The 12,300-nt window shown below is 41.9% G+C and overlaps 1 protein-coding gene across 1 annotated transcript in view; it reads left to right on the top strand.

Moving 5' to 3' along the window:
- The first annotated feature begins 11,176 nt into the window (after positions 1-11,176).
- The window catches only part of LOC131394523 (zinc finger protein 709-like), a 226,232-nt gene continuing 225,108 nt past the window's right edge, over positions 11,177-12,300 (top strand). The window contains exons 1-2 of the mRNA XM_058525883.1: positions 11,177-11,320; positions 11,411-11,527. Coding sequence (XP_058381866.1) covers positions 11,318-11,320; positions 11,411-11,527 — 120 coding nt within the window. The 5' untranslated portion in view covers positions 11,177-11,317. The remainder of the gene's footprint in view (positions 11,321-11,410; positions 11,528-12,300) is intronic.

Genomic DNA, 12,300 nt, shown 5'->3' with positions numbered 1-12,300 from the left:
AACCCAGGCCGCCAGTAGCGGAGTGCACCCACTTAACCTCTACGCCACAGGGCCGGCCCCTGTTTTCACTTTCTTGATGGTGTTCTTTGAAGCACAAAAATGATTAATTTTGATGACTTTCAAATTATCTATTTTTTTTTACTGGTTTCGCTTTTAGAGTCATATCTAATAATTCTTTGTTGAATCCAAGTTCATATTTTCCCATATGTTTTTTTCTAAGAGTATTACAGTTTTACCTCAGATTTAGGTCTTTGATCCGTTTTGGTAAATTATTGTATGTAGCGTAACGTAAAAGTCCAACTTCAGTTTTTTGCATGTTGTTATCCAGTTGTCTCAGCACCAATTTTTGAAAGGAATATTCTTTCCTCATTCCTGGCAACTTTTGTGAGAATCAATTGACCATAGCTGAATGGGTTTATATCTGTAATCTCAATTGAATCCACTGATCTGTGTGTCTGTCCTTGTGTCATTACCACATGCCTTGATTACCGTGCTGGGTAGTCAGATTTGAAATCAGGAAATGTTAATCCACTGCTTTGTTTCACTTTTGAGGATGGGTTTGGCTATCCTGATTCCCCTGCAATTCCACATAACTTATGAAACAGCTTGTCAATTTCTATTGTCAACTTAAAAAGCAAATTTGCCTGTTATTTTATCTCAAAATGAGTTTATTCAAGAACAGCCAAAAGAATTGCAATTTGGGACGTGCATGCTGTGGCAAAGCATAGGAAATCCAGCAAACAAAGAAAAGGAGCTGCTTTTATAGAGAAAAGGGGGAAGTAGAGAAGGGCTGCTCCAAATGAAAATCCAGTGGAGGAAAGTATCAGCTCAGGGCAGCAACGGCTCCTCATTGGTTGAGCTGTGGCATTTCTCATTGGCTGGGCCATTGCCTGGTGAGGAGAGAAATCTTCCTTCAGTAGTAAAGTAGTTTTACTTCCTGTCAAAGGTGAAAGGCATCATCTCTTCTGTTTGATGTAATTGAGAATGTGTGATAGGGCGTGAGAGCTCCCTCTACAGGCCTCCCCAACTCCAGTTTAGTTAAGGTTTCTTTTATTAATATCCACGGGATAAGTCAGCTGAGGGGCTGGCCCGGTGGCGTAGCAGTTAAGTGGGTGCGCTCCGCTGCTGGCGGCCTGGGTTCAGATCCTGTGGGCGCACCAAGACACCACTTGTCAGGCCATGCTGTGGCGCCATCCCACCCATATAAAGTGGAGGAAGAGGGGCACAGATGTTAGCCCAGGGCTGGTCTTCCTCAGCAAAAAGAGGAGGATTGGCATCGGATGTTAGCTCAGGGCTGATCTTCCTCACACACACACAAAAAAAGTCAGCTGAGATTCTGATAGAGATTTTGTGGAAAACCTAGATCATTGCCATTTCAACAGGGTTAAATCTAAGGATCCATGAACAGGGGCTATTTTCCCTTTAATCTATTTATTTATTTATTTATTTATTTTTTAGGTTTCACTGTTTTTTTTTCTTGCCTCTATTGGTTGAGGAGAAATAAAGAGCAAAACAAAGATGGTATTTGCATATCTTTAATAAAGATTGCAATCTTTATTAAACTTGTGCAATGTCTAAATATCCAAATCCCCTCCCAACCTTTTAATTTTGAAAAATGCAAATCAAATTTTTGGCAATAAATATGTAATGTTTATTATTACTAGAAATTAGTTTCAGGAAAAATGTGGCTAGAAGAGGGCTTTTCTCCACATACCCTCAGAATTCTCCCCGCTCTGTAACTGATACCGCTCCGCATGTATGTACATTCAGTAATGATCATCCAATAGCAATGGTGCATGGTTTGTAAATTTTAAATATATAAAAGTATATAATCATTTTTCTGTCACTGTGTGATTATCACAAATATGCATTTTGGGGTACAACTCCCTTACTTTCTTTTTTTTATTTTATTTTTTGACCCCCTTCACCCTTTTCTCCCACTCTCCACCCCCCACCTCTGGCAACCACCGGTCTGTTATCTGTATCCATGAGCTTGGTGTTTTTGTTTGTTTGCGGTATTTTTTAGATTCCACATATAAGACAGATCACACAATATTTGCCTTTTTCTGTCTGATGTATTTCACTTAATGTCATCAAGGTCCATCCATGTTGTCACAAATGGCAAGATTTCATTCTTTTTATTTTTTCATTCTTTTATTTTTTCATTTTTTTATTTACAATGGAACACTATTCCATTGTACACATATACCACAATTTCTGTATCCATTTATTTACTGATGGACACTTAGGTTGTTTCCATATCTTGGCTACTGTAAATAATGGTGCAGTGAACATGGGGGTGCATATATCTTTTTGAGTTTACATCTTTGCTTTCTTTGGATAAATACCCAGAGGTGGAATTGCTGACTCATACGGCAGGGCTATTTTAATTTTTTGATCAACGTCCATGCTGTTTTCCACAGTGGCTGTACTGATTTACATTCTCACTGACAGTGCACACGGGTTCCCTGTCCTCACATCCTCATCAATATTTGTTATTTCACACTTGTAGATCTGGATTTCTTGGAGCTTTCTATATATAAGGTAAGTCATATGCAAGTGAAGATAGTTTTACTTCCTCCCACCCAGTCTGGATGCTTTTTGTTTCCTTTTCTTGCAAAACTGTTCTGGCTAACATTGCCAGTACATTGTCAAATAGGAGTGGCAAGAACAGACATTCTTGTTTTGTTCCTCATTTTTGGGAGAAAATATCCAGCCTTTCACTTTTACACATATTATTAGCTGTGGGTGTCCCATACTTGCTCATTTTCAGGTTCAGAAAAATTTCCTTCAAATCCTAGCTTGTTGGGCCGGCCCCGCGGCTTAGCGGTTAAGTGCGAGCGCTCCGCTGCTGGCGGCCCAGGGTTCGGATCCTGGGCACGCACCCACACACCGCTTCTCTGGCCATGCTGAGGCCGCGTCCCACATACAACAACTAGAAGGATGTGCAGCTATGACATACAACTATCTACTGAGGCTTTGGGGGAAAAAAATAAATAAATAAAATTAAAAAAAAAAGTCCTGGTTTGCTGAGTGTTTCTATAATGAAAAGATGTTGGATTTTGTCAAGTATTTCTTCTGAGTGCATTGAGATGATGATGTCATTTTCCCTTTCACTCTATTAACATGATGTATCACATTAATGGATTTCAAGGTGTTAACCCAACCCTGTATCCCTGGAATAAATCCCACTTGGTCAGGGTGTATAATTCTTTTAAGTTGTTGCTGGATTAGATACTAATATTAGTTGAAGGTTTTTGGGATCCATATTCACATGGGAAATAGGTCTGTAGTTTTTTTTTCTGATTTTAGTACCAGGATAACAGTGGCTCCACAAAAGAGTTTGAAGTGGTGTGTTGATTCTATTTTGGGGAGACTTGCTGAAGAATCACAATTAAACCTTAAGTGGATGTTTTGGAGAATTCTGCTGTGAAACCCTCTGGGTCTGGGCTTTGCTTTATGGGTAGGTTTTTTTTTTTACTAATTCAACCACTTATTTTGTTATAACTTTATTCAGATTTTCTGTTTCTTCTTGAGTCACTTCTGATGGTTTGTGTATTTCTAGGAATTTGTCCATTTCATCTAAGTTATCCAATTTGCATGCAATTGTTAGTTCCTTTATAATCCTTTTTATTTATGCAATCTCAATACCGATATCCCCTCTCTCATTCTGATTCTAGAAATTGGAGTCATATCTCTTTTTCTCTAGGTTAATCTAGTTAAACTATTAGTTCCTACTGTCAATCTTGTTGATCTTTTCATGGAACTTACATTTGGTTTCATTGATTTTCTTTATGGGTTTTCTATTCTCTATTTTCTTAGTTTTTGCTCTAATTTTTATTATTTCCTTTCCTTCTTACTTTTGGCTTGGTTTCTCATCCTTTCAAGTGTGTTAGGTAAAAGTTAGGTTATTGATTTGAGATCTTTCTTCTTTGTTAGTTTAGGCATTTATGGGTATAATTTTTATCTACATGGTGTTTTTGATATAGCCCATATACTTTAGTATATTGGGCCCTCATTTTCATTCATTAAAGATGTTTTCTAATTTCCCTATTGATTTCTTTGACACATTGGTTATTTAGGAGTATCTTGTTTAATTTCATCATATTTGTGAGTTTCCCCCAATTTTCCCAATATATTGATTTCTAATGTCATTCCATTGTGCTCAGAGATCTTACTTTGTATTTTAATTTTTTTTTTTTTTTTTTTTTTGTGAGGAGGATCAGCCCTGAGCCAACATCCATGCTAATCCTCCTCTTTTTGCTGAGGAAGACTGGCTCTGAGCTAACATTTGTTGCCAATCCTCCTCCTTTTTTTTTTCCCCAAAGCCCCAGTAGATAGTTGTATGTCATAGTTGCACATTCTTCTAGTTGCTGCATGTGGAACTTGGCCTCAGCATGGCCGGAGAATTGGTGCGCGCCTGGGATCCAAACCCGGGCCGCCAGTAGCAGAGTGCGCACACTTAACCGCTAAGCCAAGGGGCCGGCCCTGTATTTTAAATTTTAAGTTTCCTAGCATTTTAAATTTATGAGATTTTTTTATGGCAAGGTTTTGATCTACACTAGACAAAGGTCCATGTGTATGAAGAAGAATATGTATTCTGTTGTGTAAGAAGTTGCACACCAGATGCCACAAGCCTTGTTCATATGCCCCAGGAATGATTCCACATTTGGAAAACAGCTATAATTGACGTCCCAACCTCTTTAAGTTCATGATATTCTAAACTCCCTCTCCATGATTTTGTAACAAACAAATGCGCAAACTAAAGAGGAAGGTGGTGAAAAATGTCCCCATATATCTCAGGTCTTTGATGTTAGAACTTATATTTACAATTCCTCCATGGGTAGGATGTTACTTCTGGGTTACTATCTTTGTTGGGGAACAGATCAAGAAGCACCCACTTGGCCTTTCCCACCAGAATAGGCCTCACTAACAGTGTTAGGAAAGCAACATCTGTGTTTTGCACATTAACAAGTACATCTATTTTCGTTATGTATCTTGGGCCTAATGAGCTCATCTATTTTCATAACTTTATTAGCCATTTATAAAATTGTATGGTTTGTGCATGGTCTTTGAACATCTTTATTGGAACATTCATATTTTGTTTTTGATTATTAAGAGCTAATTAAACTGTTAATGACAGTATCTTTTTCTCTATATCATATTGAAGACATTTTCCCAGGTGGTGTTTCTATATCTTTTCTCATTATCAATGCTGTGTTTACATTTTCTAGTTTTTCAAATCTATTTAACTTTTTTTTTTTTGAGGAAGACTAGCCCTGTGCTGACATCTGTTGCCAATCTTCCCTTTTTCCTTTTTTCTCCCCAAAATCCCAGTATATATTTGTGTATTGTAGTTGTAGAGTTGTAGCTCTTCCATGTGGCACACCATGGCAGCATGGCCTGATGAGCAGTGAGTAGGTCCATGCCCAGCATCTGAACCACTGAACCCCAGGCCACCAAAGCAGAACACGCGAACCTAACTGCTAGACCACTGGGCCGGCCCTAAATCTATTTAACTTTTATTTACATTTTTCTTGGGATGTCATGACTTCCACTGCCTAAGTATACAGAATTACTTTCTCATGTTTACTCTTAGTATTTTCCTTTTATCTTTTTTAATGTTTAACTCTTTACTCCCTATAGAATTTATTTGGATGTAGTATACAGAAGAGTTATAGATTGCAACAATTCATCATCTATTTTGTTACATCTTTCTGTCTGTTTATAGACCATTGAGGGTTCATCTGACTAGTCCACAGTTTCTCAACATTGACTTTATTGACATTTTTGACAAGATAATACTCTTTGTCGAGAGGATGATTTTGTGCATCAGAGGATCCCTAGATGTCTGTAGCTCTCCACCTCCCACAGTCGTGACAGCCAGAAATGCCTCCAGATGTTGCCAAATGTGCCCTGAGAGGCAAAATCACCCCTATGACAACTGGTCAGTTCTTATGGTGGCAACAGACCATCACATTATCACGTCTCATTAATTTTTGTAATTGGCGCATCTGGTGAAATTTGTTCTTCTTCATTCTTTATTTGCAATAATTTCCTGAATACCCTTTGGACTTCTTTTTAGAGACATACTTTAGAATTACTCTATTGTGAAACAGAAACAAAGATCCTGATGCAAATTTGAGTGGAACTGTTTATAAAAATGTGGCTGTGGGTAGCGAGAGCTGCATCTTTGACTTCAGGAGTCTTCCACGCACTGAAGTTGATTATGTTTCCATGGGGATGAGGCCTCTGTCACCCCATCAAGAAACACTCAGACTTGTCTGCACATAGATCTCACTCACGGCATTAGCCCTAAACCTCCAAATTTCATGTATATTTTGCAGGACATGTGATTTTAATTCAATAATATGTGTTATTATGTACAATGTATGTATTTACACAACGTTCAGAAAATTGACTCCTTCATCAGTTGTAGTAAATTACCAGTTATTTTATCTTTAGCTTGTCAAATAAACAATGCTGTCATCTCCAATAACAATATTTGCTTCTTCCATCTTATTCTTCATGTTGATCGTTGTGTTTTCTGACATGAGGTTGTAGATGAAAACAAAGATAAATACTTGGAGTGAGAAGAAACATCTTTGGTTGTTGATTGATTGGCTCCTCCTTTCAATGGGCTGCCTCTCACTCACCAGTTCCTCTTCATGCTCTGCTCCCAAACATCTTCTGTGAGTGGTAAGCTGGCCTGGCAGTCATTGTGCCTGAGAGTGACCACAGGATTTTAGCACCAAAAAGTGACTAAAAATATTGTGGCACCCTTTTCAGATTTCAACAAAGGGCAAGAGAAATCTATTCCATAGTGGGGGTTTTAATAAGGTGTTATAAGAGGTTCGGGGATTCGATCGGAGACATAAAAGAAACTTTCTACTCCAAACAAATGGACTGAAGGTATATTTTATTATATAGAGGATAGTAAAGGCGATAGTCCACAAACAGATCCGAATAGGTCAAATAATAAGAGGGAAAAAACACCAGCTCGACTGGAAAGGGAAAACATCCACATCGGCTGAGATAGCAGCAGATCCGAATAGGTCATATAATAAGAGGGAAAAACATCAGATCAGAAAGGGAAACACCAGATCGACTGAAGGGAAATGACACAAATCAACCGGAAAGAGAAACAACAGGTTGACCGAAAAGAGAACACATCAAATCAGTTACTTCACAGTAAATCAATTACTCACAACATCCACGCCCCACTGCCGGGAGAGTCCCGTCAATCGACACGGCTGGGCAAGGATCACACGTCCTGGGCAAGACGTGCCTTCCACAGGTGGAACTCTCACCGGGTCTCAGTCTCCAGCAGTTTATATAAGCAGTTACAGAGTTTGCAGAGCAAGCATCTAGTGTTCCCATGCACAAAATGGTTATCAGTGGCGTACGTGCACTGAGCCCCCTGGCTAACGTCCCAGCCCAGCAGTTGTGTACATGCATTGTTTTCTTTGGTTATCGTCTTAGCCCGGCACAGATGGCCAGTCCATCCCGCGCTACGACGCTCTAAGAGCCTTGAAATGTTACAACTTGCAACTCCCTCCGTGGGAGAAAGGCCAGTTCCCACCACGCAGAAAGCAGCTTTTATATTTCTTTTTGTGCTGGTGGCTGTAGGTCAATGGAGCGGCCAAACATGGCTGTACTCATGTCAAGACATAGGCTAGTGGGGAAGAATAAACTTGTTTCTGATTTGTACAAAGTAGTCCATCCCTGTCAATGAACCATTTGTCCTAATTTCATGATAAGAGGTGAAGTGTGCTCAGTGGCAAAGCTTGGTCTGGGTCAGGCAGCCTGGTGATGAATGTGAGCACCCTCCTGACAGTCGCCTGTGTAAAGTCAGACAAGTCACTTAGCTCCCCTAAGTCTGTTTCCTCTTACCAAATAGGATCATACTAGTGCTTCCCTGTTAGAAGCCTGTGAAGAAAAGTCATGAGCCAACCCACCTGTGGTGCTGAGTGCAGTGCCTGACACTTAGTAAGCCTCCCTCAAGTGCCTTTATTGTCAGTGTCAGCATTCCTGTTACTATTCTCACTGTCATTGTCATCATCGTCTTTATAACAACTTAGAAAGCAGAACTTCTCTCAGTGGAATCCACAACATTTTACACTGCAGATGACCCAATAGTTCCTTGACAGGTAAGGTTGCAACTGGCCTGTAAAACTACTGAGAACAAATGATTTAAATGAAGTTCTGTGATGACTATTTTGATTTCTTCTGTGGTTGCTTACTTTCCCATACTTTGAAATCTTAACTAAATAAATGCCGTGATTGTTTGTTTTTGGTAATTTATGCCTTCCCCAGTAGATAGGACAATTTGGTTGATTCTCCCTCCCACAACTACCTCAAACACCATGTCAATATTTTACTCAGATCATGAAGAAAATATGTTTTTTAAAGTGCAAACATATATCTTGATGTTCTGCCGTTTAAAGATTCTTCATGCTTCCCAGCACAAGAAGGATGGATTGCTTCCTTTTTTTAATTCAGACCTAAGAGCAGCTTCTTGAACCTTGGGTAACTCATTCCATTATGGGCATATTTCAAGGTCATGGTAAAAATATCTTTCTCCATATGTACAAAGAATTCACTGAGCTCCTTAAGTGGGGCATTTGTTTGGCTTAGAAGACCATCTTGTAGGATGAGCCTTGAGTTCTACTGGGCTCCCTTCAGTGCAGGTGGATGCACCCACAGTCGAAGTATATTCTGACCCTCATGTTTGCCATGGTGGAGATAAACAGGACCCATGAGCTCTTACCAAACACAACCTTAAGATATTGTGTCCTTGGGGCCAACCCGGTGGCATAGTGGTTAACTTTGCCCACTCTGCTTTGGTGGCCTAGAGTTTGCAGGTTTGGATCCTGAACATGGACCTACACACCACTCATCAAGCCATGCTGTGGTGGTGTCCCATGTACAAAGTAGAGGAATACAGGCACAGATGTTAGCTCAGGGACCATCTTCCTTGAGCAAAAAGAGGAAGATTGGCAACAAGTGTTAGTTCAGATTCAATCTTCTTCACCAAAAAAAAAAAAAAAGGTATCGTGTCCACTGTGCCAACCACAGTGATTAAAGAGCCTTTGAGAGCATCATGATGTGACCTCAGGACAGAGCCAGACTGTCCCTATTGCTACCTATCAGAAGCAGAACAATTTATGGCTATTGGTGTAGGAATCACATCCCCATTTTCTTTCTGGATGGGGCCACTACTGGAACTGTACAGTTCCCACAGGAGTAAACGAAAGTAGAGTGGGGACGGGCAGTGATGAAATGTGGTTTCCTCTGAACCATGTTTCTGAAGCTCAACAGTGTGAGAGAGGGAAGCCAGACTTATGCATCTTCCCAGGTGAATGCACTTTTGTACTGTGGTGTGTCCTTTCTACGAGGTGGAGATGAGGAGTTACGAGTTAAAATTAAAAAACAGAGGCATTCCTAACAGTAGGAAATCAGAGTGATTTCCAGGAAACCTGTTTCTAGACTATTGTTTTCTCTTTAGTTCTTAAAGAGAAGATGAAAAACAGATAATGAAATGGAAATATCTTCTCCATCTCTCAGTACTTGATGCTGAATATCCACAGAACTTTTCTTCCTACATTGGATGGGTGACTGATCAATGATGCTACTGCCCAGCAGTGTTCCCCTTGTATGATGAGCACTGGTTGCAAACTGGGCCTTCCTTTTCTGTTTTCCTTGAGATCACTTGTGGTTCTTTGGCTCTGCCGCTCAGTTTCCATCTGTCAGATGGCCTCCAGGGATGCTTCTGTCCCTGGGCATGGTGGGGTTTTGCTGATGTTCAGGTGGACTTAGGTTGGTCTGTTTGACTCAGATGATATCAAAAGTTAGCATTTCCTCAAGGAATTGGGAGACAAAATAGTCAGAAATGGTATCTGTGCCTACTTTATGGAGAGGATGCCCGTCACGGAGTGATTCCAATATTGTCAGAATGAACGTTACTCTCTAGTATCAAAGACTCATCAATCAGTGAAATGATTATTTAGATAAAACCCAGTTTTCTGATGTCTCATTATACATAGATTAAATAACATAGCCACAAGTAAAGAATGGATCATGACCACAGAGAGTGATTTAACCACGAGTGAGAAAGCGTCTCTGCTAATATTTTCCATGGGATACAAATATTTTCATGTCAGAAACATTTTCTAAAGTTAACCACTCTGAGTACCCAGAAGTCACTTTTCTTTTGAAATGATGGCTTGTTTTTGCTCCCAATGCTCTTATTGTGAATCTGACTGAAGTGGTGGAAGGATGCCCACTTAGTGCATTGCTGGTATTGTACCTGAATACAATGAGTTTGCCTCTTGGTGAGCGCAAAGCCAAAACGCACAACCAAGGCAGAAGTAGGTGAAGAAAGGTCTATCACTTGCACAAGCAGTGAAGAACACCAGGGATCTCTCTCAAAGCAGTGTCTCCCCAAACAAGGGTTCCGGGGTTCTTTTATTGTTAGATCATAGTACAGTTCATGAATATTCAGTTAAGAAAAAGGCAGATCAGTATTTATTGCCTAACAGTCATGTTCCCTTAAGGCTCATGGGTAGATGTACACATACTACTACATACATCACATAATCTAGAAATGGCTGCTTGGTCCCTCCCAGAGGAGAATTTAAAATGTTATTGAGATTATAATGGGGACAGGTCACTTCAGTTCACTTAAGAGCAGTTTGAGGCGGCTAGAACTGACTTCAGCTAGCTTGCTTGTGGGAACCTTCTGTGGTTAGGCTCTTCCTGAAACTTTCTGTCTGCAAAACACTCAACAGAAAATGTTAGCTTTAATCAGATCCTCAGTTCCCCTTTCTTTGCCTAGTTCCCTGGTCACAGTATCTGTGCCTGTGTACCTATTTGGCAAAACTATGTCAGACTCCAGTTGTCAAAAAAGATCAAAAAGGAGAGATACTAATTATTGCATATGGTGAGGTGACTTTCAATCGTGTGTGTTTGTGAGAAAGGATCACGTCACCCAACACTACCTTTCAAAGCAAATGTCCCTGCAGAAGGCGAGCTCTGTCTGGCATTCCGCTCAGACACCTCAACTCAGGGGGCTGTCACTCAGACACAAGGGGGCGAGTCTTGCAAACTGTCCAATCAGAGGCGGCGCCGGGGCAGGTGGGTGGGGCGAAGCTCCCCACCCACCCCGGAAGTTGCTGCTGGCTCCAGCCACGCTGGGGGTCGCGTCTCCCCGCCATTAAAGGCTCTGCGTGGCTCTGCCGCCTATTCTGTCGGGTCGTGACCTGTACCGACTGGGGGAGTCATAGGAAGGACGCCAGGAGACCCAGGAAACCTAGAAATGGTGAGATTTGGGGCCTGGAGTCAGGATTTGGGGGAGGAGTGTCTGGCTCAAAGTGGACTTCCCTTCTCACTCCTGTCGTGTTTGGGTCAGTTGTCGCCTGCTGTCAACAGTCCTTGGTGGCTCTGCCGCAGCCTCTGTCCGGCTGTGATCTGCACTGGCCGGGGGAGTCATAGGAAGGACGCAGGGGCACACAGGAGACTAGAAATGGTGAGTGTGCGGCCCCGGGTGAGGAGACGGGGAGGAGGGGCTGGTCGGAACCGGCCGTGGCGGGACCGGCCTCCCCGCGGTCACCTCCGAGTCTGCGGACCCGAGTCCGCGGTGGCGCCGCTCGGACCTCAGTCCCCTCCGGCCGCAGCGTGGGGACTGGGCCAGCCACCGGACGGACCCCGGGCGTGCTGTTGTCACTGCCTAGGGTGATTTCGGCCGCAGAGCGCCTCTGGGTAGCTCTGCTCCCGCAGCCCTGCATCTCTCCAGATTGTGTGATGACCACGGGGAGGGGCATCAGGGACAATCCTGACTCAGTCTCCAGAGGGTTTATGCATGGAAGGAGCTGTGGTCTGTGGGGTCCCCAGTCCCTCCTTTCTCCCCAGAGGGCATCTATTTTCTTCTGAATTTTCCATATATTTGGGGAGCAGAGTCTCAAATCCATGACCCTCTCCCCCAAGTCTAGGTCCTTCTAGGGCTGACAGCAAATGCCTAAATTTCCAGTCGCTCCCTGAATTCCCAAATGCCAACTTCCTGCCTGCAATTCACAGCATTATTGTCAACTATTTGTCCTCCTGGTGGATTTGAAACAGGTCCAATAGTTTAATTGTTTATCATTTTCTCACAGTCAATGGATGGCTGTTTTTAAAAGATTTATTTCCCGTGTTTGGATATTTTGCGAAAGAACAGCAGCCTATAACCACCTGGAACTATGTTGTATGAAATCCTTGTGCCCTTGCCCGCCCCCCCCCCCCCCCCCCCCCGGGATCTTTCCT

Source organism: Diceros bicornis, chromosome 30 (genome assembly GCF_020826845.1).
Source record: "Diceros bicornis minor isolate mBicDic1 chromosome 30, mDicBic1.mat.cur, whole genome shotgun sequence".
In the NCBI taxonomy this organism is placed as follows: domain Eukaryota; kingdom Metazoa; phylum Chordata; class Mammalia; order Perissodactyla; family Rhinocerotidae; genus Diceros; species Diceros bicornis.
Note: the sequence above shows the minus strand (reverse complement) of the source record. Positions and strands in the feature narration are given on the sequence as shown.